Source organism: Gekko japonicus, unplaced genomic scaffold (assembly GCF_001447785.1).
Source record: "Gekko japonicus isolate JY-2015 unplaced genomic scaffold, Gekko_japonicus_V1.1 scaffold864, whole genome shotgun sequence".
In the NCBI taxonomy this organism is placed as follows: domain Eukaryota; kingdom Metazoa; phylum Chordata; class Lepidosauria; order Squamata; family Gekkonidae; genus Gekko; species Gekko japonicus.
In genome coordinates this window covers 383,128-409,427 of record NW_015166449.1, presented here as the reverse complement: position 1 = coordinate 409,427, position 26,300 = coordinate 383,128, and the positions used below count along the sequence as shown (strand labels likewise).

At 49.1% G+C, this 26,300-nt stretch overlaps 1 protein-coding gene across 1 annotated transcript in view; it reads right to left on the bottom strand.

The window, feature by feature from the left end:
- Nucleotides 1-4,973: 4,973 nt before the first annotated feature.
- Nucleotides 4,974-26,300, bottom strand: part of LOC107111100 (synaptic vesicle glycoprotein 2B-like) — a 41,114-nt gene continuing 19,787 nt past the window's right edge. The window contains exons 4-12 of the mRNA XM_015412021.1: nucleotides 24,838-24,971; nucleotides 23,707-23,796; nucleotides 22,870-22,980; nucleotides 21,424-21,512; nucleotides 17,771-17,935; nucleotides 13,015-13,148; nucleotides 9,118-9,318; nucleotides 6,968-7,127; nucleotides 4,974-5,157 (exon numbers count right to left, since the gene is read on the bottom strand). Of these exons, the coding sequence (XP_015267507.1) occupies nucleotides 4,974-5,157; nucleotides 6,968-7,127; nucleotides 9,118-9,318; nucleotides 13,015-13,148; nucleotides 17,771-17,935; nucleotides 21,424-21,512; nucleotides 22,870-22,980; nucleotides 23,707-23,796; nucleotides 24,838-24,971 (1,268 nt within the window). The remainder of the gene's footprint in view (nucleotides 5,158-6,967; nucleotides 7,128-9,117; nucleotides 9,319-13,014; nucleotides 13,149-17,770; nucleotides 17,936-21,423; nucleotides 21,513-22,869; nucleotides 22,981-23,706; nucleotides 23,797-24,837; nucleotides 24,972-26,300) is intronic.

Genomic DNA, 26,300 nt, shown 5'->3' with positions numbered 1-26,300 from the left:
ACTGATGATATGGAATTTCTCGTATCTGGAACCCACGGAAATTCAAATGGACAAGCCGCCTTTTCTGTCAGCATCTCAGCGGCAAATGGAGGTTCTTCCTAGGCATAAGAGGGCAGAATTTGGATTGTGGGTGCAGCACACGGGGAGAAGCCTTCCCCACCACACACCATATTCCTGACCTGAAATAGCCTGGGAACAATTTGTTTCATTGGGAAACTGACATGTAATGGCAACTATATGTAAGTTTCCCAACAGCTCTCTGGGGCCATTTTAGGTTTGGGAAAACAGGGCAATAGGAAATGCCGAAGCAACTTCTCGATGCTGTTGTTGGCATCTGTGAAGAAATGCACTTTTTTCTTTGGAGGTTTGAAATGAGCAAAACCTTCACTCTGATTTTTAAAAGTTTCTTTCCCCTCTGGGCAGAGAACAGGCTGGATGTGGAGGAAGTCAGTCCAATTGCTTTACAGCTTTCTTCTTACAAATGCTAATAGATCTAGCAGGACAGTCCCCCTTCTCCTATCAGGGAACAGAAATTTGGAGGACTTTAGAGTAGAAAGGCTCCAGGAATAATCTCCAAGGAGGAAGTTTCTGGAGACTTCTAGAAAATATTCTCTGACCAGGACTGGTCAGTGGGAGAAGAAAGGAAGAAGATTAAAAGCTCCTCGGAGCAAGGAGGAGCTCTGTTTGGTGCTGGGACCATCAGTGCAGACAGAACTCTTAACTGAGGTCTGGAGGAGGCAGCCATTGACCATGTGCCACCCCAGACAGCTACAGAAAGCTTCAAGGTCCTTGCCACTATGTAGAGATCTGTAACTTCCTAAGCTTACGGAGCCTGTCCTATTTTAACATCAGACAGGGCAGGTTTAGAGGGGAGGGACAGAGGATTTGCATTTTACCCATTTCTTTTGGAATCCCTTGCTCAATCTGGTGCTGTGCTAAAAGGATGCTTGCGAACATTTTCTTTTTAATAAATACCTTATAACTTTGGGTGCTGATAGTGGTTCTCTGTACCACATAAACCTCCAATGTCTTGGACACGCTGTTTTAAAAGGGAGCGTCAGGGGGGAAGGCTGGTGGCTGGCAAGAAGCTATTCCTCCTGGGGTGCTCAAGACAGTAGACTGTCTCCGTGGTGACCAGGTGCTGAGTAGCAGGAGACACCGAGGCAAGGCCTCAGAACTCGGAAGGGAGTCCTGACCCTCCCAATGGGCAATTCCTTACAAAGGTCAGGTGGCGGCGGTGGGTTGCCCGAGAGAGAAAGAAAAGCCGCTCCAGGTGTTGGAAAAACTTTGGAGGGCAGAGTGGAATAGGGCCTGCAGGCTGAAGCAGGCCCGTCCTGCCACAGCTTCATGGCCCGATGTGCCTGGAAAGCACATCACGCCCAGGACACTTGTGATCCAAAATTGTTGTGACAACCACGAGGGCCTGTAACTTGTGACTTAGCCCTTAAAACTCTTCCAGATCCTTGTCGCTCATGGTAACTGTCTGAATTCTGAAGATGAAGGTGTCTTACTTTACATTTGCGAATAGAGACTTCAAGATCTGGGTTCCCTAATGTTGTGCCCACCAGTACTTCCCTTGGCGCCCACTGAGCTTTTCATGAGGCCATTGTAAAGCATAGCTCCTTATTGGCTGTTGCTATTCAAATGAAAGGACTTTCCACTGGAGGATGAGGAGGAATTGTGGGCATCTGGGCTTCCCTCAGTCAGCGTGTGGTTCCGTTCCCCCCTCAGGATTTCCTTCTTCCCAGGCAATGTGAGGAGGAAAGTATTTCATTTTGAGTGAGAGCGGTGAGCGTCACCCCAAAATGGCTGCCAATGAAGGTGCAGCCAAATCAAAAATGGCTGCCTCAGGAGGCAGCCATTTTTGATTCGGCTCCACCTTCTTTGGCAGCCATTTTGGGGTGGCCCTCACCACTCTCACTCAAAATCCCAAAGGTGCTCACAGGTTTCAAAACGGTGGGGACACCTGCTGCAGATGCTAGGATTTGAACCTGGCACCTCCTGCAGGCACCGTTCCTTCCTGCTCTCCAGGGGGGTGACCACCCTTCTCCTTGAGCACTACAGTCAGCAAAAATACCTTCTTGGATGATTGCATGTTTAACTCTCTGCTTTGACCTACGATTGAGCAGGCTCCTTTCCTTTCTCTCTATAAACTTCCTAGTCGTTTTTGGACTTTGCGCAGCGAATCAACATAATGTGGTTCCACGCTTCCGAATCTACCCCTCCCTAGTCCTGCTCTGCTTCCTGACCCCACTAACTGTGATGTCATTTCCTGTCCCTCTCCGTCTACATCCACCTTGGTTGCTCTCGACTGATTTTAGGAACAGACCTCAGAGTACCTCTCTGTCCTACTCTTTTTCCTTGTCTCTTGCTAAGATGCCATGGCCTGGCCAGCTCTTTGCAAAAAGCTCTATCTGACCAAGATTTCAGGCTGCCAAACTCCAGGTGGGGACTGTAGCGAGCTAAGCTAGAGATCAGGTCTCCTGGAGGAAATGGACGCTTTGGAGGAAGAGCTTCATGGTGTACCATAGAGTCTAGGAGAAACTGAAGTCCTAGGGCGACATCACATCACCTCTGAGCTCTCTATGCTTCCCAGACTCCACCCCCACCAAGCCACCCCCACACACACACACAAATCTCTAGGGATTTCAGGGAAGCATGTCAGTCCGTCCTAGGAAGTCAACAGCTAATGGCGACGACTCTCGAGCATCAGGTTGGCTGACATTTATTGCACGTTCCTTGCATGACATGACTTTTAAAGTGGGGGTGGGGAGACGCGGTGGGTTGGGTCGCACGAGAAATTGCGGGACAGGACGACAGACCGGAACCAACGATCAAAACATTCAGGATGAAGAGAAACGCTATTGGATACATTTGTTCTGTACAGGTTATGCTGTAACCACAGAGGCTCATGGGAAAGATGAACATCAGCTGCTATTTATATCCAAAGGTTAAGTGCCGTCGCGGAATGGGGAACTTTGGGGCTTGGGGTGGGTGGGTGGAAGCAGTCCTGTCCACTTTCCTAAGAGTGGACAAACAATATGGCTTTTTGACATCATTAAAGAGGAGAGGAAGGAAGCAGCCAGGTTTTTTAAGTCCATCGAGTGTGGGGAAGAGAATACAGTCCATGCGGTTCTGGAATATTCCTCTCAGACGATTTCCCACCAAGCCAGTGTACGCCTGAAGGCTTATAGCAGCGCAAGATGGGGGGGGGGGTTTTCCCGTATGGCTGCTCCTTGCAGATGGCTCGTTTTCCTGCTGTTTTTAAAAATGAAATCATCTTAGTGACGGGAAATCCTTAACAGCCAACCTTCCCCCAACTCACTTCGAATCACTTCTCTGTCCAGAGTCAAAGGACTGTCTTCATGTCCCCGGTGGAACAGACATTCTTAAAAGCGTCCAGGAAGATCCTTCCCATCTCTCCTTCTTTGACGCTCGCATGGCCCCGCTGGCAAAATTGCCAAGCAGAGCAGCTCAAATGTCTTTTGCGCTACCCACGAGCATCTGAGCGCTCTTGACGCCACCTGCCAACGGCACTGATATTTCATGTCCTCTGTGCTCCCACGCAAAAAAGAGAGAGAGAAGTGGTTCGTTCTGTCCTCGCCTCCCGAAAATGCAGCCAAGCACAGACTGTATCGAGAGCAAGCGAGTCTAACCTGCATCACCAAGAGCCCGACAATCTCCAAGAGTTCCTGGGTTTTACAGAATAGGAAACATTCCTTTCCCTTGCGAGGACATGGCTTTAGTTTATACGACGACACTTGGCGGGTCTCCAAAGGAAAACTGACTGTGCTTTATAGCGCACCAGATAAGACCCAAATCAATCAGCAACTCAAAAGATTGTCATTAATTAATATGGCTGCAATGCTGGTAAATTAATTCCTGCAGTTTCTGTATTCTACACTGGATCCCAAATCTACCTCCCTGGTGTCGTCCCCTATATACACTGCAGAATATGTACATATTTGGTTTCTGAAATCGTTTGATACCCATTCAATGAAGCTAGTTAGACCGAGACACAAAAAACCTTCCCTCCAGAAAAATGTCCCAAAGCAATGCATTGGAAATACTGTCACGTGTGAATGTTTGCGCCCTCGTTATATGCTGTTCCGACTGCGGTCTCCATGAGCGGTCCGAACATTTCTGTTTTGAATGATAAACGAGTGTCTGAAAATGAAATGGAAAGTTAATTCCGAAGGGTGTTTTAAAAAGGAAAACAAAGCAAACGCGGGCCAAGATTTTCCAAAAGGAAATCGCTTCCTTCAAGTGCCTTCATCCTTCTTTCAGTCTAATCCACAGTAGAAACTTCGCATCCTTTCCTCAGAAGGAAAACAGGCTCATGTGGAGAGTCAGACCTCAAAATGGAAGCCCTAACCACCAGCAAACATCTAGGCAGTGGCTGACCTTTGCTCAAAAGGGTAGCTTTACCCGCCCGAAACACACAAGTGGTTTGCAAACTTTCTCCACACCTGATTGGCGGAGTACGAGCTTGGCTTCTCGTCCTGCTGATTACCCAGAAAGTGGTAACACTCGGAGACAAGTCAAGCTCCAAAAGGAGGCATCCTGACCTGCCTCACTGTTTCAAAATGTACATAAATACACAGACATGCAGAATCACGACGTCACGTGATCTCAGTTTGGGCCTTAGATGTTCGCACGCTTTCGGCAGCCAAGATCGGGCTCGGTCGTCTTGCGAGTGATAGCTTCGAAGCGAATGAGCCAAGCCGAGGCGCGCGTGTGTTCGGGAGTGTGTGTATGTGTGTGTGTGTGGGTGAGGGGGGGCTCCGTCAGCATCGCTCAACAGTCCTAGAACTAAGGGGGTCACATTATCACGGTGGGCTGCCTCTCCCTCTCCTCCCCGCTGCCGAAAATCCGAGGCGCCGGAAGAGGACGTATCGGTGGAGAAATAGTTGACTTTCTTCTCGTGGCACTTTGTTTCCGCCGCTGTCATGGTCATTTCCCCCTCGAGCCCCTCACATCAGGACCTGGTCGCGGGTTTCTGGCAACCGCAGGGCGAGGAGGCCTCCCGCCACCAGAGCGGAGGAGGCCAGGAGGATGGGGACCACCTTGGTGATACCCACAAAGGAGGCGAAGATCGAATTCCCCAGGATGGCTCCAACCTTGCACAGACCGTTCAGGATACCAAAGGCAGTGGCTCTGCGGAGGGGCAAAGAAGAATTAGAGGATGCAAGTCAACAGCGAACGCGGCTGATAATCTGACAGTCTTCATGTTTCAGCTTCTGAAAGATTCTGAACCTGACTCTCCCTCCCAAATACCCATCCCCCATCCCCCACAGAGGCCACTGGGAATAATCCACGCAATGGTCGCCTCGAAACTAGACTACTGTAATCAGGGGTCGTTTCGTAGAAAAAGAGCTAGGGGAACTCATTAGCATAACTCATTAGCATATGCCACACCCCCTGACATCACCGGAAGTGTGCCATAAGGCCACACCCCCTGCCATCACCGGAAGTGTGTCATAAGGCCACACACCCCGCCCCCAACGGTCCCGGCCGCCACTGCCAGCCTTGCAGCTCCACTGCCAAGCCCCATGAGGGGCCTGGCGGTGGACCTGCAAGGCCGGTGGGAGTGCGAGGAAGCCCCGCGAAGGCCCTCCCTGGCCCCAGGCAGGCAGGGGTGGGGAGAGGCAGGGAGGAAGCAACTTACCCTCCCTCTTCTCCTGCCTCCTCCTGGCTGAATGAGGGCTGGAAGCAGGGCGGCCGGAAGCAGGGGGCGGGGCTTCGTCATGTGCCCCGCCCCCCGGCCCCCTATGTGGGAACACATCCAGCCTGTGCTGAAAGCATTGCACTGGCTACCAATAGCATACCGAATCGGCTTCAAGGTGCTGGTTCTTACCTTTAAAGCCCTTAATGGTCAGGGGCCGACATACCTGAGGGACTGCATTTCCCCACACGTTCCCCAGAGAGCACTGTGGTCAGGGTCCCAACATCGATTGACCCTCCCATGACTTAGAGACGCCAGGCTGGCTATAACTAGGGCCAGGGCCTTTTCGGTGGTGGCTTCATACTGGTGGAACGAGCTCTCGGAAGAGATCAGGGCCCTGCGGGAGCTTATGCAGTTTCACAGGGCCTGCAAGACGGAGCTCTTCCACCAGGCCTTCAACTAGGAGCCCCCCCCCAATAATTAATTGTGAGCCCTGCCCTCTGGAACTATCATCAACAGCCTGAGCCGGCCACATAAGGAGAAACAGACGAGGAGCAAATCAATAGAATAGGACATCAATTGCTGCCGCCGTCGCCAAATATTGTTAGCATTAATTCTGCCATATCGATTGTAGGGGTACTTTACATCATCTGGATTGTTTTAGATGGTTTTATGTGGGGTGGGGGGAAGTATTTGTGAATTTCCTACATTGTGCAGGGGGTTGGAATAGATGACCCCAGTGGTCCCTTCCAACTCTACGATCCTATGGTTTGATTTGTTACGCAGATTTTTAAAAAGGCTGCTTTGGTGGCAGCTGCCACTACAGCACCAGGATCTTCACTCTGTTACTGAAGGTAAGCCGTGGCCGCCATTTTGTGGCTGACTCTGTGTCCTACGGCAGCCATTTTTCGGCTGCGCCCGCCGCACTGTCAGAATTCAAAAGGTGCCTGCAGGCTCAGTCAGGTTGGGAACAATGTTCCCTCTAAGCTGTGGAGTCTTGTGAGCAAATATTCTACTTTGTGAGCTGCTGGCATTAAAGTTGTGAGCGAGCGATTTGGCTGCTGCAGAGATTAAGTCTGCTCTGGAGCCATCCTTCCTAAGCTAAGACAAAAATGTGTGAGCTGGAGGCTAAAAATCTGTGAGCTAGCTCACACTAACTCAGCTTAGAGAGAACACTGGTTGGGAAACCCCGTTCTATAGAGGCCACAAGGAAGAGCCATACATCATCACACCTGAACGAGACTCGGCCTCCCCCCAGCCCTTATTCCCTATCCCCTCAAGGGGACCCCTGAGAGGAGTCACCGTTTATGCGTGGGGTAGAGCTCCACCGTGATCACGTCCAAGGCGTTCCAGGCAGCGATGCTGGTGCTGCAGAAAAGACACTGCCAGCCGATCATGGCGGACTCACTGTTGCCAAAGAACAGGAAGAAGCAGCACACTGCTGAAATCAGCATGGAACCCCCTGCGGACAGAGCGAGACACAGGAAGGCGGTGAGCAGCCAATGATACTTGTTATCAGGGGTCATTTCGTGGGAAAAAAGGTGCAGGAGCTCATTAGCATAACTCATTCGTGTCAGAAGGCAACACCCACCGCTCAGGCTCCACTGGACTGTTTTGGATTGCTAGCTATTGGGGGAGGGGGGACGTGCAGATCTGCCCTCACAGAGGAGGGAGAGCTGGGACCTGAATAAAACTTGGTCTTAAAGGTGCCACTGGACTGTTTTGGACCGGGGGGCCAGAGTGGCTATGCAACTTACCTGGCTGCTTCTTGCTCTGACTGAGGGCTGCTGGGAGCAGGGGGTGGGGCTTGTTGCATGTGCCCGCCCCCTGGGCTCTTTACGGCCGGAGCTCCGCTCCTGTGCGCTCCTGCAGGAAATGACCCCTGGCTGAAGCCATAATGGAATGGCTCCGCCCACTCCCCCCAGTACTCCCTCCCTTGCACCAGTTGCTTGCGGCCCCATAAGAGCCCTGGATGGGCTGGTTCCGGCCCGCGGGCCTTATGTCTGACACCCTGCCGTAGAGAGTTGCTGCCAGTCTGAGTAGGCAATACTGACCTTGATGGACCAACGGTCCGATTCATTAATATGAGCTTTCTATGGCAGTCCTCACGTCTAGAGGGGCAGCATCTGAGCCACTGGACCGTTTTGGGCCGGGGGGGGCCTCTGCAGCTTACCTGGCTGCTTCTTGCTCTGACTGAGGGCTGCTAGGAGCTAGGGGTGGGGCTTGTTCCATGTGCCCGCCCCCTGGTCTCTTTATTGCCGGAGCTCCGCTCCTGTGCGCTCCTGCAGGAAATGACCCCTGCTTGGTATAGATTCAGGTGGGTGGCTGTGTTGGTCTAAAGCAGCAGTACAAAGTCTGAGTCCGGTGGAACCTTTAAGACCACCGACGTTTAATTCTGGATATACGCTTTCATGTTGGAACCTTTAAGACCAACAACGTTAAGGTATAAGCTTTTGTGCGCATGTACCCGTCTTCAGATCAATGATGAGATCAGAAAGATTTGATACTTTTTTTGCAAATCACATCAAAAGTGGTTTGAGAAAACACGGAGAAATGACAAGGGAAACCATGGAACAACAAACACATGAGGAGGAGATATGATAAAATGTTATCTAAGGGGATGTAAGGAAAAAGGGAATTTACAAAGAGGGAAAGATGGGGTAACAAAGGGAAATCGCACTGTGGGAAGCCATGCAGAGGGGGAGGGAAGGAGTAAAATTAGAAAATGGATGTATTTGAAATGTTGTTGATAAAAAATTTTCTTTTTGTTAAAATTGTTATATCCTTTAAATAAATAGTTTACATAAAAAAAAAACACATGAGGAGGAGGAGGAGGAGGAGATTGGGTTTATACGCCACCCTTCACTATTCTGCTCCTAACCACTACACACACACACACACACACACACACACACACAAATACCACCCCCAAAAGAGTAGAAGTGGGGGAAGATTCTTGTCTCTATGCTTTGCTTCAATGAGACATCTGGTTGGCCACCAGAAATGGGGTGCTGGACCTCTGGTCCAATCCAGCAGCCATCTTGCGACACACAAACACCAGTTGGGTGTCATGGTTAGGAGTGTGGACTCGAATCTGGGAGAACCAGGGTTGACTCCCCACTCCTTCTCCACATGCAGCTGCTGGTCTGACCTTGGGTCAGTCGCAAGTCCTCTCAGAGCTGTTCTCTCATGGGCAGCCCTCGAAAGAGCTCTCTCCGCCCCACCTCCCTCACAGGGTGTCTGTTGTGGGGAGGGGAAGGGAAAGGAGTTTGTAAGTTGCTCTGAGACTCCTTCAGGTAGTGAACGGGTGGGGTATCAATCCCGTCTTCTTCTCTCCCCCAGCATGCGTTCTGATGGAGCACAGACCCCGGACGGCCGCTCCATTTCCACCCCACATCAACAGCCCCCTCTTTGCTCTCCCATAGCGATATGCTCTCACGCTGCCCACTCACCAATCATCTTGATCCGGCCTACTTTGTCCATCAGCAGTGCCGAGATGATGTTCCCCGGCAGCACCGAGAGGCTGCCCAGGAAGCTGACCAGGTAGATAAGGAAGTCGTTGTCTTGCTCGAAATCCAGGTGGCAGCCCTCCTTCTGAGTCAGGAAGGTGGTGTTGACAAATTTGCAGTCGATGAATTTATGCTCATAGAGATCTGAGGGGGGAAAGAGACAGCAGACGGGTGCCGGTGAGTCTCCTCACATATATCCATATTATGGCCAGGGGTCATTTCCTGCGGGAGCGCACAGGAGCGGAGCTCCGGCAGTAAGGAGCCCAGGGGGCGGGCACATGCAACAAGCCATGCCCCCTGCTCCCAGCAGCCCTTAGTCGGGCCACGAGGAGCAAGAAGCAGCCAGGTAAGTTGCAGAGCCCCCCACCCACCCACCTTCAGGTACAAGCTCTCCCTCCTCTGTGAGGGCCGATCTGTGTGTTTCCCCCCCCCCCCCAATAGCTAGCAATTCAAAACAGTCCAGTGGAGCCTGAGCGGTGGGTGTTGCCTTCTGATGCACTTCTGGTGATGGCAGGAGGTGTGGCATATGCAAATGTTATGCTAATGAGCTCCTGCACCTCTTTTTCTTCGAAATGACCCCTGGTTATGGCTGCACATGGACTCCATAACTGCTTGAACTGCTATGGCTTCCCCTAGAGGATCGTGGGAAGTATAAGCTTGGTGAGGGCGCTGAAAATGATCTCTGTGAGGCAAAACACCCCTGGGCCCCCCCTCAAAGGTTAACGTGAATGGCAATGGGTTTGTTCTGTCCTTCAGGTGTTGCTAACCGGTCTCTTGGCCAACGCAGCCCTTATCGCCTTCAAGGCCAGAGCTGGAAATGGGGTGGTTCGTGTTTCATGAGAACCCGCGACCTACAGGAGGAGAGGGGAGGAATCAGGCACGATGAGGTGATTTTTCTAGAGGGTTCCGGCAAGAGCATGTCCTGACTGGGTGTCATCGACACCTGATGCTGCTTGGCCAAAACACTATAATTGCGTTAAGAGCCCGATTCCCAGAGTTGGAAGGGGCCATGCAAGCCCTCTAGTCCAACCCCCTGCTCAATGCAGGATCAGCCTAGGGCAGTGGTGGCGAACCTATGGCACGGGGGCCAGAGGTGGCACTCAGAGCCCTCTCTGTGGGCACACGTGCCATCGCCCCAGCCAGGCCCAGACCATCATTAAAGTGTCGGATTCTCTGCCAAATAATTTTAAGTAAATGCAAGCATTTGGGATTGCTTTCCTTACTTTGTTTGGATCATCTTAAGTTAATGTATGAGTGGTTTTTTCTAAAGTAAAACCTCAGTATTCAGGTTAAATTGCCGTGTTGGCACTTTGCGATCAATAAGTGGGTTTTGGGTCGCAGTTTGGGCACTCGGTCTCTAAAAGGTTCGCCACCACTGGCCTAGAGCATCCCTGACAAGTGTTTGTCCAGCTGATGCTTAAAGACTGCCAGTGAGGGGGAGCTCACCACCTCCCTAGGCAGCGGATTCCACTGCTGAACAACTGAAGTGTTTCCTAATATCCAGCCAGTACCTTCCCGCCCTTAATTTAAACCCATTCTTGTGAGTCCTCTCCTCTGCTGCCCACAGGAATGGCTCCCTGCCCTCCTCTAAGTGACAGACCTTCAGATACTTCAAGAGAGCCACCCGGTCCCCCCCTCAACCTCCTCTTCTCCAGACTGGACATTCCCAAGTCCCTCAGCCTTTCCTCACAGGGCTTGGTCTCCAGGCAGCAATAGACAGCAATGCAGAGAACACATAAGCTAGAGCCTCTGGTTTTTGGACTTAAGGTCTGTGCCATCTAATGCAGGTCTTGAAAATGCGTTAGATAGTTCAGCTAGTTTTCTTGTTTTCCCCTGAATGGCTTTAGAGTGTTGTGTCGCCCGTAGATTTAAACCTTTTGTTTGACAGGAAATAAATAAAACTTCATGGCTCCGATCAGACGCAGAAGTTGCCGCAGGAGCGGCACGAATGCCGGGTGGATTATAAAGACGCGATCAAGAGGTATCACATAGAATGCCACTTGGTTTTGAACCTCTTAACATTTTGTGACTCCTCTCCCCTGGTTCCTCCACACCTGACAACTATTTTGTGATGGCGCCCAATACCTGCTCTCCAAAGTCCAAAAGTGCCTTACGAGCTCAACAAGATTGGAGACCCCTGCTCTAGAGTATCCTAAGGTCTTGCCAAGACACTCTTCTCCACCAAGTATTTCCTACAGTGCAATCCTAAACAGAGCTATACCCTTCTAAGCCCATTGACTTTGATGGGTTTAGAAAGGTATAACTTTGTTTAGGACTGCACTGTTATTCTTCCACCCCGGAGCATTTCCTGAGCCTCTATATCACTGAGAGCCAGTTCGGTGTAGTGGTTAGAGCGGCGGACTCTAATCTGGAGGATCGGGTTTGATTCCACACTCCTCCTCCATCCTACACCCAGAGAGATTTAATATCTAGACACCCAGCCTTGAAGAATGACAACTGTAGAATTTCATATTAACGAAATGTTTAGGTACGGGCACAAAATGGGCGCCCAGGGACAGGTACCAGGAAATTGAGAACCTCTCTGGTAAATAAAGACCAGGGGCCCATACGTTCCTCAGTATCCAGAACAACAGCTTCACAGTGGAGTACCGAGTCAGATTCAAGGTGTTGGTATTGACCTTTAAGGCCTTGAGCGGTCTGGAACCGGTGTATCTTCAGCACTGTCTCCTCTGGTATGTCCCTAGGAGAGCATTACGCTCTGCTGAGAGTAATCTGCTGGCAATCCCTGGCCCCAAAGACATCCGGCTGTCTTCAACCAGAGGCAGGGCCTTCTTAGCTCTGGCTCCGTTCTGGCGGAACTCTCTGCCAACTCCCATCAGGGCCCTGTGGGACTTAATGCAATTTTGCAGGGCCTGAAAAGCAGAGCTGTTCCGCCAAGCTTTTGGCTGAGGGCAGTGACGGTTTCCATCATAGCCGGCACCCTCCTCTTCTCTTCTTTTCCCTTTTTCCATCTTGTCCGCTTCGGCCTCCTCCTTAACCTGCCCATGAGATGGAAGAACAGTCCAGAGCAGGTTTCGGATCAAATTATAAACGCCATCGGAAGACTGTGAAACTTTGGGATGAACGGATGGTTGATTTTAAACTGTATTTTTGTCTATTCAGTTATTGTAAATCGCCCAGAGCTCTATGTACTCCGGGCTGGGGCGATTCAAAATTCCACTTTTGCACAAAAGTCTCAGCTCTTCCACCAGGCTTTTGGGAGCCACTGCCACCACCAATGAAGAACATCGGATGGTTGAATGGGAGAAGGCCCTAGATTCTGGAAACTGCCACCAACAGCCTAAAGAACAGCAAGTACTGCAGGAACAACCAAAATGAATACTGTGAGCTGATGGCGAGCTGAGAACTGTGAATGATGGCAGCTACCATTTATGGATAACAACGATCACCAGCACTTTATCATGGTTTTAGAACTGTTTGAATCGTAACTTATGCTCTTCGGCATCGAGAAGCCTGTAATGGGCCGTTCCGGCCAGGCGGTGGCAGTGCAGCGTCGCGACTCGACTCAGACCTGGAGAAAGCTAACGTCATCAAGCCAAGCCGAGTGAAAAATGCCGTCTGGAACATGTCTAGTCTACAGCTGAACAAAAATCCCCGTGATGATTAATAATAATAATAATAATAATAATAATAATAATAATAATAATAATAATAATAATAATAATAATAATAATAATAATGTAATTATCTGTTTTTGTAAGTGCCCTGAGCCAGATTTGGCTGGGAGGGCAGGGTAAAAGTTCAAATAAATAAATGAATGAATGAATGAAAACACGTCAATTGTGCAAGCACACGCGCACACATGCTCTTCCCACCTACCCGTGTTATAAAAGATGGTGGAGATGAAGGTGCACTCTTTGAAGAAGGTCTCGCTGGAGGTCACATCTTCGAAGTAGCACTCCTCAAACAGGGAGTCCTCAAAGGTCACATCCTTGAATTTCATTTTAATGAACCTGCAACATTGGAAGGACCAACATCATCGACTGGAAGAAAGCTGATGTTTATTCATTAAGGACATAGCTCAGATGCAGGACACCTGCTCTGTGTGCAGAAGATGCCAAGTTCAATCCCCCGCATCTCCAGTTAAAAGGCTCAGGGAGGACGTGACGGTCCTCCTGACCTGGACAGTTCTGGCTAGCCCTGGTTAGTATTTGGATGGGCCCAGGGGTCATTTTGTAGAAAAAAAGGTGCAGGAGCTCATTAGCACAACTCATTAGAGAAGAAGAAGACGAGATTGGATTTATACCCTGCCCTTCACTACCCAAAGGAGTCTCAGAGTGTCTTACAAACTCCTTTCCCTTCCCCTCCCCACAACAGACACCCTGGGAGGCGGGTGGGGCTGAGAGAGCTCTCTTGAGAACTGCTCGTGAAAGAACTGCTCCGAGAGAACTTGGGACGGACACAAGGTTACACCAGCAGCTGCATGTGGAGGAGTGGGGAATTGAAGAAGAAGAGGAGATTGGATTTATACTCCACCCTTCACTACCAAAAGGAGTCTCAGAGCGGCTTACGAACTCCTTTTCCCTTCCCCTCCCCACAACAGACACCCTGGGAAGTAGGTGGGGCTGAGAGAGCTCTGACAGAAACTGCTCTTTTTCAAGAACAGCTCTTATCAGAACTACGGCTTGCCCAAGGTCATTCAGCCAGGTGCGAGTGGAAGAGTGGGGAATCAAACCCGTTTCTCCCAGATTAGAGTCCGTGCACTTCACCAAACTGAAATGACCAGGCAGTAGGTGATGTGAAAGGCCCCCTTTGTCAAACCCAGCTCAGCTTTAGAAGAAGAAGAGGAGATTGGATTTATACCCCGCCCTTCACTATCCAAAGGTGTCTCAGAGTGGCTTACAAACTCCTTTCCCTTCCCCTCCCCACAACAGACACCCTGGGAGGTAGGTGGGGCTGAGAGAACTCTGACAGAAACTGCTCTTTTTCAAGAACAGCTGTGCCAGAACTACGGCTTGCCCAAGGTCATCCAGCCAGGTGCAAGTGGAGGAGTGGGGAATCAAACCCAGTTCTCCCAGATTAGAGTCCGCGCACTTAACCACTACACCAAACTGGCTCCAATGCTATAAGCATAACTTATTTGCATATGCCACAACCCCTGACATCACCGGAAGTGTGTCAGAAGGCAACACCCACCGCTCAGGCTCCATTGGACTGTTTTGGATTGCTAGCTATTGGGAGGGGGGGAGTTGTGCAGATCCGCCCTCACAGAGGAGGGAGAGCTTGTACCTGAATAAAACGTGGTCTCAAAGGTGCCACTGGACTGTTTTGGACTGGGGGGGGGAGCTCTGCAACTTACCTGGCTGCTTCTTGCTCTGACTGAGGGCTGCTGGGAGCAGGGGGTGGGGCTTGTTGCATGTGCCCGCCCCCTGGGCTCTTTACTGCCGGAGCTCCGCTCCTGTGCGCTCCTGCAGGAAATGACCCCTGGATGGGCCACACCACTAAGGAAGTCCAGGGTTGCTGCGCAGAGGCAGGCAATGGCAAACCACCTCCGTTCCTCTCTTGCTTGGCCCTGCCCCCCACTCCAGCTCCCTTCATCTCTAAGATACTACAGGACTTGACTCTATTGAATGTGGTACATTTTGTTGCTGTTTCCAGGACACTGTAATGTTTGTATTAATGGTATTTTAGTGAATAACAGTATCTCATTGTTCAGATTTGCTACTTGTCCAGTTTAAGGATTCCCATTCAGCACAGAGAAAACAGGAATACAAATAAAATAAAAAGATGAGCCCCACAAACGACTGATGCTTTCATTCTGTATAAATCGATTGTGCAGCCTCATTTGGAATACCGTGTACAGTTCTGGTCACCGCACCTCAAAAAGGATATTATAGCATTGGAGAAGGGCAGTTAAAACGATGAAGGGGAAGGAAGACCTCCCTTATGAAAAAAGGTTAAAGAGGTCAGGGCTCTTTAATTTGGAGAAATGACAATTGAGGGGTGACATGATTGAGGTTTACACAAGTATGCATGGGACAGAGAAGGCGGAGAAAGAAGCACTTTTCTCCCTTTCTCACAATACAAGACCTCGTGGGCACTCAATGAAATATGTGAGCTTAGAAAAGATAAAAGGAAGTCCTTCTTCACCCAAAGAGTTATTAACACATGGAATTCACTGCCACAGGAAGTGGTGGCAGCTACAAGCATAGATGGCTTCAAGAGGGGATTGGATGAACATCTGGAGCAGAAGTCCATCAATGGCTATTAGCCACAAGGTATAGAGGGAGCAGTCTAGCTGGGGCAGTGATGCTCTGTATTCTTGGTGCTTGGGGGGTGATAGGGGGAGGGCTTTTGGAGTTCTGTCCCCACTGGTGGACCTCCTGATGGCCAGTGGGGTTTTGGCCACTGTGTGACACAGAGTGTTGGACTGGATAGGCCATTGGCCTGATCCAACATGGTTTCTCTAAGGTTCTTATGTACTGCTGAAATCTTCCTTCCTTCCTTCCTTCCTTCCTTCCGTCCTTCCTTCCTTCCATCCTTCCTTCCTTCCTGTCATTGGACATGGATTTCCCACAGTGCTCCCCAAAAGCACAGCCGACATGTTTTCTGACATGTTCCCCCTATGCGTATATTTTGCATGCACATGAAGCTTTGGTACACGTGAACTAGAACTTTGAAAAAGCCAGGGGTCAGTTCACAAATTGCCTTTAGTTTGGGGGGAAAGAGGAAGACCCAATGTGAGATGGACAGACTCAATAAAAGAAGCCACTCAATAAAAGAAGTCGACGATAGCTTGTTTTAGAGGTCATTAATTCATTGGGTCGCCATAAGTTTGAAATGACATGAAAGCACTTCTACCCCTCCCACACACACACACACACAGACAGAAAACAATATGCACACAGCAACACAGTACAAAGATTGTGCCTCTTCCATAGAGCCACTAGATGTCAGTATACCCAAAGAGACCCACATGGTCTCCTTCAGCATGGAAAGACCTGGAGCTGATCAACAATCATTCATTTAGGTCTGGGTTTCTCCTCTGCACTAGGTTCATCTGAGCTTTGCAGGGCAAGGAAGACAACATTGGCCCTCAAGCAGGCTTCTTCTTCTTATCTTTCACAGATTCGAACATTGCATTGAAATACCCCCGATTATACGGTCCTTTCCAGACTTTGAAAAGGTAAAGGTTCCCTTGCTCAAAAGCCAGTCTAGTCCAACTCTAGGGTTGCGGTGCTCCTCTCCGTTTCAAAGCCGAAGAGCCAGCGCTGTCCGAAGACGTTTCCATGGTCATGTGGCCGGCATGACTAAACACCAAGGTGCACGGAACGCTGTTACCTTCCCACCGAAGTGGTACCTATTTATCTACTAGCAATTTCTTGCTTTCGAACTTTACATCCATGCTTACCAGAAGCCCGACCACTGTGCACATTGAGAGCATGTGCTGCCGGTGGTGTTGCCAATATGCAATGTCTGAACCTGAGAAGACGAGCATTTTGCAAGTGTGTACGGCTTCAGTAGACGCAAAGCAGACACACCCCCCCCCCCCCCCGAAAATCAACTGGTTGCTCACAAAGACTGGAGCTCCATGCACAAGTAGCATGCACCCATTTCCCCAGTTCAGACAAGAGAGCAGACGTGCATATCAGAAGGATCTACGTGTGGTTGCTGACTCCACCCACACCCCCGTACCCAGGGGTATAATACCTGCATTTCACAGGCTTTTGAACGCACTGTAGACCATGTGCATGTGGTGTACAGTCTCAGAGTGGCTTCCAATCTCCTTTGCCTTCCCCTCCCCACAACAGACACCTTGTGAGGTGGGTAGGGCTGAGAGAGCTCTAAGAGAACTGCTCTTGAGAGAATAGCTCTGAAAGAACTGCGACTGACCCAAGGTCACCCAGCTGGCTGTATGTGGAGGAGTGGGGAATCAATCCTGGCTCTCCAGATCAGAGTCCGCCGCTCTTAACCACAACACCAAGCTGGTTCGATTCCACACTCTTCCACATGAAGGCAGCTGAGTGACCATGGGGTCATTTCCTGCGGGAGCGCACAGGAGCGGAGCTCCGGCAGTAAAGAGCCCAGGGGGCGGGCACATACAACAAGCTCCACCCCCTGCTCCCAGCAGCCCTCAGCCAGAGCAAGAAGCAGACAGGTAAGTTGTAGAGGCCCCCCACCCCGGCCCAGAACAGTCCAGTGGCACCTTTAAGACCAAGTTTTATTCAGGCACAAGCTCTCCATCCTCTGCGAGGACAGATCTGCACATCTCCCCCCCCCCCAACAGCTAGCAATCCAAAACAGCCCAGTGGAGCCTAAGCGGTGGGTGCTGCCTACTGACACACTTCCGGTGATGTCAGGGGGTGTGGCATATGCAAATAAGTTATGCTAATAAGTTGTGCTAATGAGCTCCTGTACCTCCTTTTCTACGAAATGACCCCTGCATAAAAGCCAGTCGCTGGCTGACCTCTCGCCATCTGGAGCACTTTCTGGAGCTCCAAAATGCACGCTGTGGAATGAAAGAAGCTGTCACAACTGGGATTAGTGCGTGATGAGTAGCTATGAGCCACCACTCACATATATGCATATTGGCTCAAGGTTGCACGCAAAGCTGTAGTCAGGTAGAAGCACTCACTTGTCATTGAAGTACGTCCCGTTCTTGTGCACCTGGTTCTCCAGGGTGAAGTTGAAGGTGAAGTGCTTCACTTCCTCGTTATGGAAGTTTTTCTCGCGGGATTTATACGCCTCTTCCTGGTAATACCGTATCATGTCCGGGAACCAGACGATAAGGCCATAGTAACTGCAGAAGAAACAGAAGAGGATGCACTGGAGTGGGGGGCAGGAGGGATTTTTGGCCCTTCTTAAGGGATCTCTGGTCCTTCCTTTGGAATCTCAAAAGTATTTTATGACTACCATATAAGAAACGGAAGCTGGTTATTAGGCCTGAAGGGCCATTCCTTCCCGAGCCCAAAATGGAGATCAGCATTACCCTGGGCATATAAGAAAAGGTGACGAAAGCCAAGCACAAGCTACTCCCTCCCTGCCCTCCTCGCGATCTGCCTAAATTCATAGTGAGTCACAGAATCAGCACTGGTGTCAGTTTCTACTTTACACAGAGAGTGATTAAAATGTGGAATTGGCTGCCAGAGGATGTTGTGATGGCCACAGGAATAGACAGCTTTCAAAGGGGATTAGATAGATTCATGGAGGATTAGTCTATCAATGGCTACCAGCCATGGAGACTGAGGGGAACCTCCACATTCATAGGGCAGTCAACCCCTGAATCCCAGAACCAGGAGGCAACATCAGGGGAAGGCCTCGGCCTCTATGTCCTGCTGTTGGCCCTCCAGAGGAACTGGTTGGCCTCTGTGTGAGACGGGATGCTGGACTAGGTGGAATCTCACTGGTCTGATCCAACAGGGCTCTTCTGATGTTCTTATCAGGGGAAGGCTTCGGTCTCTCTGCCCTGTTGTTGGCCCTCCAGAGGACCTGGTTGTCCACTCTGTGAGACAGGATGCTGGACTAGATGGACCACTGGTCTCATCCGGCAGGGCTCTTCTGATGTTTTTAAATGCTTGTCTGATGCTTTAACTGTTGCACAGGATGCTGGACTAGATGGAATCTCAGTGCTCTGATCCAGCAGGGCTCCGCTTATGTTGTTATGGAGGCCTCGGTCTCTATGCCTTGTTGTTGGCCCTCCAGAGGAACTGTTTGGCCACCATGTGAGACGGGATGCTGGACTAGATGGACCACTGGTCTGATCCAACAGGGCTCTTCTGATGTTCTTATGAAGGTCTTGGCCTCTATGCCCTGTTGTTAGGCCTTCAGAGGAACTGGTCACCATCATGTGAGACAGGATGCTGTACTAGATGGACCACTGGTCTGATCCAACAGGGCTCTTCTGATGTTCTTATGAAGGTCTTGGCCTCTATGCCCTGTTGTTGGGCCTTCAGAGGAACTGGTTGGCCACTGTGTGAGGCAGGATGCTGGACTAGATGGGCCACTGGTCTGATTCAGCAGGGCTCTTATGATGTTCTTACCAGGGGATGGCCTCGACCTTTATGCCCTGTTCTTGGCCCTCCAGAGGACCTGGTTGGCCACTGTGTGAGATGGGATGCTGGGCTAGATGGACCACTGGTCTGATCCAGCAGGGCTCTTATTTTCTTATGAAGGCCTTGGCCTCTGTGCCTAGTTGCTGGACCTCCAGAGGAACTGGTTGGCCAGTGTGTTGGCCAGGATGCTGGACTAGATGGACCACTGGTCTGATCCAACAGGGGTCTTCTGATGTTCTTATTAAGGTCTTGGCCTCTATGCCTTGTTGTTGGTCCTCCAGAGGAACTGGTTGGCCACCATGTGAGACAGGATGCTGTACTAGATGGACCACTGGTCTGATTCAGCAGGGCTCTTCTGATGTTCTTACCAGGGGATGGCCTCGATCTCTATGCCCTGTTCTTGGCCCTCCAGAGGATCTGGTTGGCCACTGTGTGAGATGGGATGCTGGGCTAGATGGACCACTGGTCTGATCCAGCAGGGCTCTTCATCTGTTCTTATGGCCTTCTAACACCTGCTTAAAAATCTCCAGAGGAGGAGAGCCCACCACCTCTGAGGTAGCTTCTTCCCCTGAGGAACTGCTCTAATGGCCAGGACGTTCTTCCTCATGTTTAGCTGAAACCACTTTGAACAGTGGTAGGTCCTGCTGTCGCCAGCTCCCTCGGCCCACTCACTTGCTAAGCACTCCACCAGCCACACGCTGCCCGGCACCACCGGTGAAAGGTCTGCAGGCAGATGTGTGCAGACAAGGGATGGGAGAGAAAGAAGGCTTGAGCTCCTAGTGGTGGGTAGAGAAGGGGAAGGGTGCCCGGGAACTCTCTGCCTGGGGGTCCCCAAAACCTGGCCCTGGCCCTGAGAGAACAACCAATTTTTGGACATCTCATGCCACATTTGGTGTTTGGTTGAGGACCGCGACGGTCTGTGTCATGGCTGGTACTCTACCCTCAGATCAAGCAGTCAACAAGACTTGCAAAGAAGATGCTCTCTGTATATTATGACCAAGGAAAACCAATAAATAACAACTGTGCACAGAAAAACCCCGCACAAGAGCTATAAAAAGAGACTTCAACACAATAAGTAATTCAATACATGGAATCCATCATAGGAAAATACCAAAGGGAAAGAACAAAGTCCAGAATAACAATCTCTCAAAACAATCAAGTCTGGAATAGATGTCCACAATGAAGTCTGGAATAGATGTCCAACACTTTTCCTAGGTATTGATTAGTGTTTTGGACTTCAGGTCCTTCCTCAGGAACTACAAGCCAGACTTCATTGTGGACATCTATTCCAGACTTGATTGTTTTGAGATATTGTTATTCTGGACTTTGTTCTTTCCCTTTGGTATTTTCCTATGATGGATTACATGTATTGAATTACTTATTGTGTTGAAGTCTCTTTTTATAGCTCTTGTGCGGGTTTTTTCTGTGCACAGTTGTTATTTGTTGGTTTTCCTTGGTCATTGTTTACTGCGCTCTGTATATTATGGTCAACAAGCACTACAACACAATAAACAAATTCCTTCAAATCATAAGAAAACCCTAGTGTGAAAAGACATCATCAACGCCGTCTCCGCCTGGGATCCGTTAGAAGCTTAGCAGCATGTTTGCGCCTGAATACTTATTGAGATCAGTGCCCTATCTGAATGTATTATCTTTCATGACTTTTTGTAAAGCACTTTATGAGCTAGAGTGCTTTTGTACTACTCTACCATTTCCTGAGGAAGATCTCATTTTGAAACGTGGTTGTATGATCCGGAGACGACATTGATGATGTATTTTCACACTAGGGTTTTCTTATGATTTGAAGAAATTTGTTTATTGTGTTGTAGTGCTTGTTGACCGTAATATGCAGAAAGCATCTTCTTTGCGAGTCTTGTTGACTGCTTGATCTGTGGGTCAGACTCTCACGGACCGTTTTCTTTACATTTGTTCTCTGATTAGGTTGTGATTGTCCACACTTGCCTTGGTACTCTACCCAACCTGAATCTCCTATCCCTCCCCGTGCCCATGAAGTACTCACAAACCAGGAATGGGAGGAAACTACAAAACATAAATTCACAAGGAATGGGAGGAAACTACAAAACATAAATTCACCACTCGTTTTAACTGCGTATTATATGTTGGGTATGGTTTTATGGCTTCGGTCGTTTTAAATTTGTCCATCGCCTAGAGCCCCACATTTGTGGGGATTAGGCGATTCATAAATGTAATGAAATAAACTAACTAACAAACATACCTTAAAGCCATGGTAAACCACACGATGGCCAGAAACAGAGTGTTCATTCGATACTGGGCTGTCAGACAATACAGGAGGTTGTCCAAAACCTGAAAAGCCCAGAAGATCGATTATGGCAAAATCCTAAGATTGACTTTGGACACAGTTGATGGCTCTCAGTAACATCCCTTGGAGACAGATCAAGACGGGTCGCCGTTTTAGTCTGTCTGTAGCAGTAGAAAAGAGCAAGAGTCCAGTAGCACCTTCAAGACTAACAGAATATGTGGCAGGGGAGGAGTTTTCGTGAGTCACTGCGCGAGCACTCACACAGTGACTCACAAAAGCTCACACCCTGCCACAGATGTTGTTAGTCTTGAAGGCGCTACTGGACTCTTGCTCTTTTCGAATACCATCCCTTGTTTGAGGAAGAAAGTACTCGTATGTGGAAATGAGGCCCAGAAGAAACACCATATTCGTTTCAAAGAGACTGAGAACACAAAACAATTTAGAGACAGTCCATGTCATTCAACTTCATTCAGACTGATTCACACATTAATGGAGTTCACAGGCTGGGTCTGGGTTCCCGGCTCTGTCGTTCTGTCACACATAACTTGCGGGTTCACCCCCATTCCCATGTGTGCAGAACTCAGTTCATTTTGTGGCCATGTTGCATGGCTTCAGCCTCCCCCACCCTGCACACCGTTTTCCCTAACCTGAACTGCCCCTGAAATCAGCCTTCCTTCTAGTGTGGTTGCTTATGTGTTTTTAATTGAATTGGTTCATAATTTTATTATTGATTTTATTTGTCTCCCACCTTCATCCCCAATGGGATGAAAAGCAGCTGACGTCAATTTCCTGTCCTCCATTTTATCCTCACAACAACCCTGTGAAGTAAGTCAGGCTGAGAGTGCATGACTAGCCCAAGGTCATCCAGCCAACTCCCATGGCAACAGTGCGCAACCAGGGTCTCCCAGGTACTCATCCAACACACTTAACCACTATACCACCCTGTATTTTTAATTGTTTAAATGTTTTAATGTTTTTTTTTATGTTCGGCACCTTGTGGACCCTGATAGGGTGTAAAGGCAGCATAAAAATGTTTATAAACAAATGAATAAATTTGCCCAATTGAGAAAATCCATTGTGTACCCTTTTTAACGACAACTCGTCTTATACTAGTTCCCGAGTTATCTTGTGTTTCCTTCAGTAAATCTAATACTGAGGCTTAGGTGGTATGCCAATGTACTTACATTTCATCAAACACCAGGTAAAAAGACAAGTGAATAATAGACTAAGAAATATTTAATGGGTTCATAATCTGTCCCCCCCCCCAAAAAAAACAACACCCAAATGTTTTGTTTGCTGATAAATCAGCGGGGTGGTCCAAGTACTCTCCCAAGATTCTGTTTTGGGAAGTGTGCATAAAATGGACATGGTGGGCATATAATCCCAGACTGGGTTCCATACCTGTTTGAAGGTGGTCGTGAATCTGACCAACGACCGCTGGTACCACGTCCCAGTGGAGCTCTGGATTTCGATAAACTCATCTATCTGCTTGGGAGTTTTTATGTTGGCTACCTGAAAGAAGCAAAACCAAGCCAAAATGTTCAGCTCTCAACGCTATAGAATGTAATACTCTTTCTAGTTCAATTTAACCATTGCCGTTTTAATTTTCCTTCTCTCTTGTGCGATGTGAAACCATTTTTGTGCCGTTTTAGCCCTTTCCAGATGTTACATCCATGCATACCAAGAACCTACTCTCATGGGGTGGAATCTCTGCTGAGTTCTGTTAAGAAGAAGAAGAAGAAGAGGAAGAGGAAAAAGAAGAAGAAGAGTTGGATTTATGCACTGCCCTTCACTTGGAGTCTCAAAGCGGCTCACAAACTCCTTCCCTTTCCCTCTGCACAACAGACACCCTGTGAGGTAGGTGGGGCTGAGAGAGCTCATTGAGAACTGCTCTTGAGAGAACTCTGAGAGAACTGTGGCTTGCCCAAGGTCACCCAGCAGCTGCATGTGGAGGAGTGGGGAATCCAACCTGGTTGTCCAGATTAGAGTCTGTGCTCTTAAGCACTACAGCAAACCCTAGCCCTGAACCCAGTTGGTCCCATCCCTGTATCTCCTTGCTAATAAATGAAAGTTGTTTTGAAAGCTGAACTGAAGAGAAGGAACCTGAGTGAGTCCCCTATTCTTGGCCTGCAAGCTAATGGGAACGCCAGACTCCCGGATCCTAGTTCAGCTACACTAAACACCACCCCGTACTGGCTGTCTGCCTAGGCATCTTTCTAGGCAATGGAATGGGCTTACCGTGAACACCCTCTCTGGCTCTCCTTTGGCCCTCATGTTGGTGTCGTGGATTTGCTTGAGAATCATCCAGGCTTCATCGTGCTTGCCTATCTAGAAAGACCAAAGCAAAGGATACCAGAAATATCATATCACCCCAAGGATATGGTTTAATGATCTCAAGTCCCATCATTTTCATCTGTTTTTATTAAGAATCTGCAGGAAGCAGCATCAGTAGGATGGACTACCGGCCTGATCCAGCAGGGCTCATATATTCTCATGTAAGGGCACTCTATGCAATATTGCTGCAATCAATGATAAAAGTTGGCACTCTGAGTTTGGCTGGTGACTACCTGAAGAGCCTTCAGCATATTTGTTCATCTCAGTTTGGAAAGCTGAGTTGCCACCTTTTCGTGGCCTAGGTCCTGGACTTTGACAGCAACCTACCCCTCACACACTCATTTAATAGGTGAACCTTTTCCTGGAACAGAGATGTATTTTTTAAATATGTACATGTATGTGTGTGCACCTGGAAGTCATGGCAACCTCTGGTGGCTGACCCCTACTGGGAGCCTGGAGGATATTCAGAGAGGTGGCTGAATAAAGCCTGCCCCCACCTCCCGAGTGCTGGTATTCCATGGAGGTCTCCCATCCAAGTACTTACCAGAGTCAACCCTGCTTAGCTTCCAAGATCTGATGAGATCGGGCTTGCCTGGGCTATCCAGGTCAGGGCTAGTTTCACCACCTTTCAACCACCTAGTGTGAAGAGTTGTCCTCAGACTCACATTGGGCATAAAATTTCATTTTTCACAAAGTTTTTACCCATTGTGATTCCAAAGGCCTATTTATAGAATTATTTACAACAGCAAGGTTGCTTTTAGTATTCTGGTGCCATTTTAGAGGTGTTTGGTTTATGGTGTTTTCTGTTTTGCTGTGTCATGCTTTATAGTCTCTTTTGTTATATGCCTTGAGAATCTTTGGTTGCGAGACAGTCTAGAAATGTAACAATGACGGCAAACAACAAATAACATTAGTAGCAGCAACAACTGTAAACCCCCCCCCCCAATAACATCTCCTTTTTTCCTTTGTTTCACAGGCTTCAATACTCACTGAAATTTAAGCTTGTTGGTTTAATTTCCTGACAAGCCTTCTTACCTCCAGCAAAAAACGTGGACTTTCGGGCATAAACTTCAGTGCCACGAGAGAGGCTATGCAAGGCAGGGAGCAGACAATCACAAAGACTCTCCAGCTGTGGAAGTGGTAGTTGGTTCCCATGCTGAAGCCCCAACCTGCAAACAAGAAACGTGAGTCGGGCTGCCCGCATCCTCCACTAATTTCTCCTGGCCCATCACAGAGGGAGGGCAGATTCTCAATTGCTACCTGATGACCCCCTCAGGCTTTCTCAGTACCCTGCTAACCACGCAGTACCTCTCTGTTCTCCTCTCATGGGGGTAATATACCACTTTGAGCAAAGCCTCTCGCTGCAAAGGCGCCTTTTCTCATGTCCCTTTCCTGTGTCCAAACAAACCAGGTTAAAGGCTCCTGCAGGGCTCCTGCAGTAACTGCACAATCTCCAGCCTTGCAAAAATGCAATTTCAGATCACAACAATTAAGAACAAATTTAGATTTTGCAAATGATGTCGCCTTATACTGAAGCGCAAGAAGAATTGGTTTTCTGTCCCACCCTTATCTACCCAAAGAAGTCTTGGAGCAGCTTACAATCTCCTTCCCTTCCTCTCCCCACAACAGACTACCTGTGATGCAGGTGGGGCTGAGAGAGCTCTGAGAGAGCTGTGACTGACCCAAGATCACCCAGCTGGCTTCATGTGGAGGAGGAGTGGGGAATCAAACCCCTGGGGAACTCTTGACCACTACACCATAGTCAGTGCTGACCATGATAACCCAGTGGGCTGACTCTTATACTGAGTCAGCCCACTGGGTTATCATGTTCAGGATTGTCTACTCTAACTGGCAGCCGCTCTCCAGGGGCTCAGAGACAGTGGTCTTACAGAACCTCTTTTTAACTAAAGATTCTGGGGATCAAACTAGGGCCTTATGCTGAGTCCAACCAGAAATCCACCTGGTTCAATACTGTCACCTCTGACTGGCAGCAGTTTTCCAAGCCCTCCGGTTGAGAGAAAGGTCTTGCCCAGTATCTGCTGCCTTAGATCATTTAACTGGATATTCTAGAAAGACTGAATCTGGGGCCTCAATGCAGAAGAGGAGCTCGGCCACTGCCCCACTGCCCCTTCACCTCCCTAATCAAAAACAGGACTCTGTGCATGCCACAATTCTGCACAAAAAAAAGGCAAAAATATCAATACCCTCAGCCAGGGCTATTTTGGGGCTGGAATGCACAGGAACGGAGTTCCGGCTGGCTCCCGAGTTGGCCACGCCCAGCAGGAACTCATTAGCATAACAGGCCACACCCAACAGCAGGAACTCATTAGGATTGGCTACATTAGGGGGGTGTGGCCTAACATGCAAAGGAGTTCCTGCTACAAAAAAAGGCCCTGGGTTTTGACAACAAACAAGGTAAACAGAATAACAAGCAAAAGGTGGGTGTGGCTGGATGACCACACCTCTGGTAACATGGGGGTGCGGCCTAATGTGCTAAT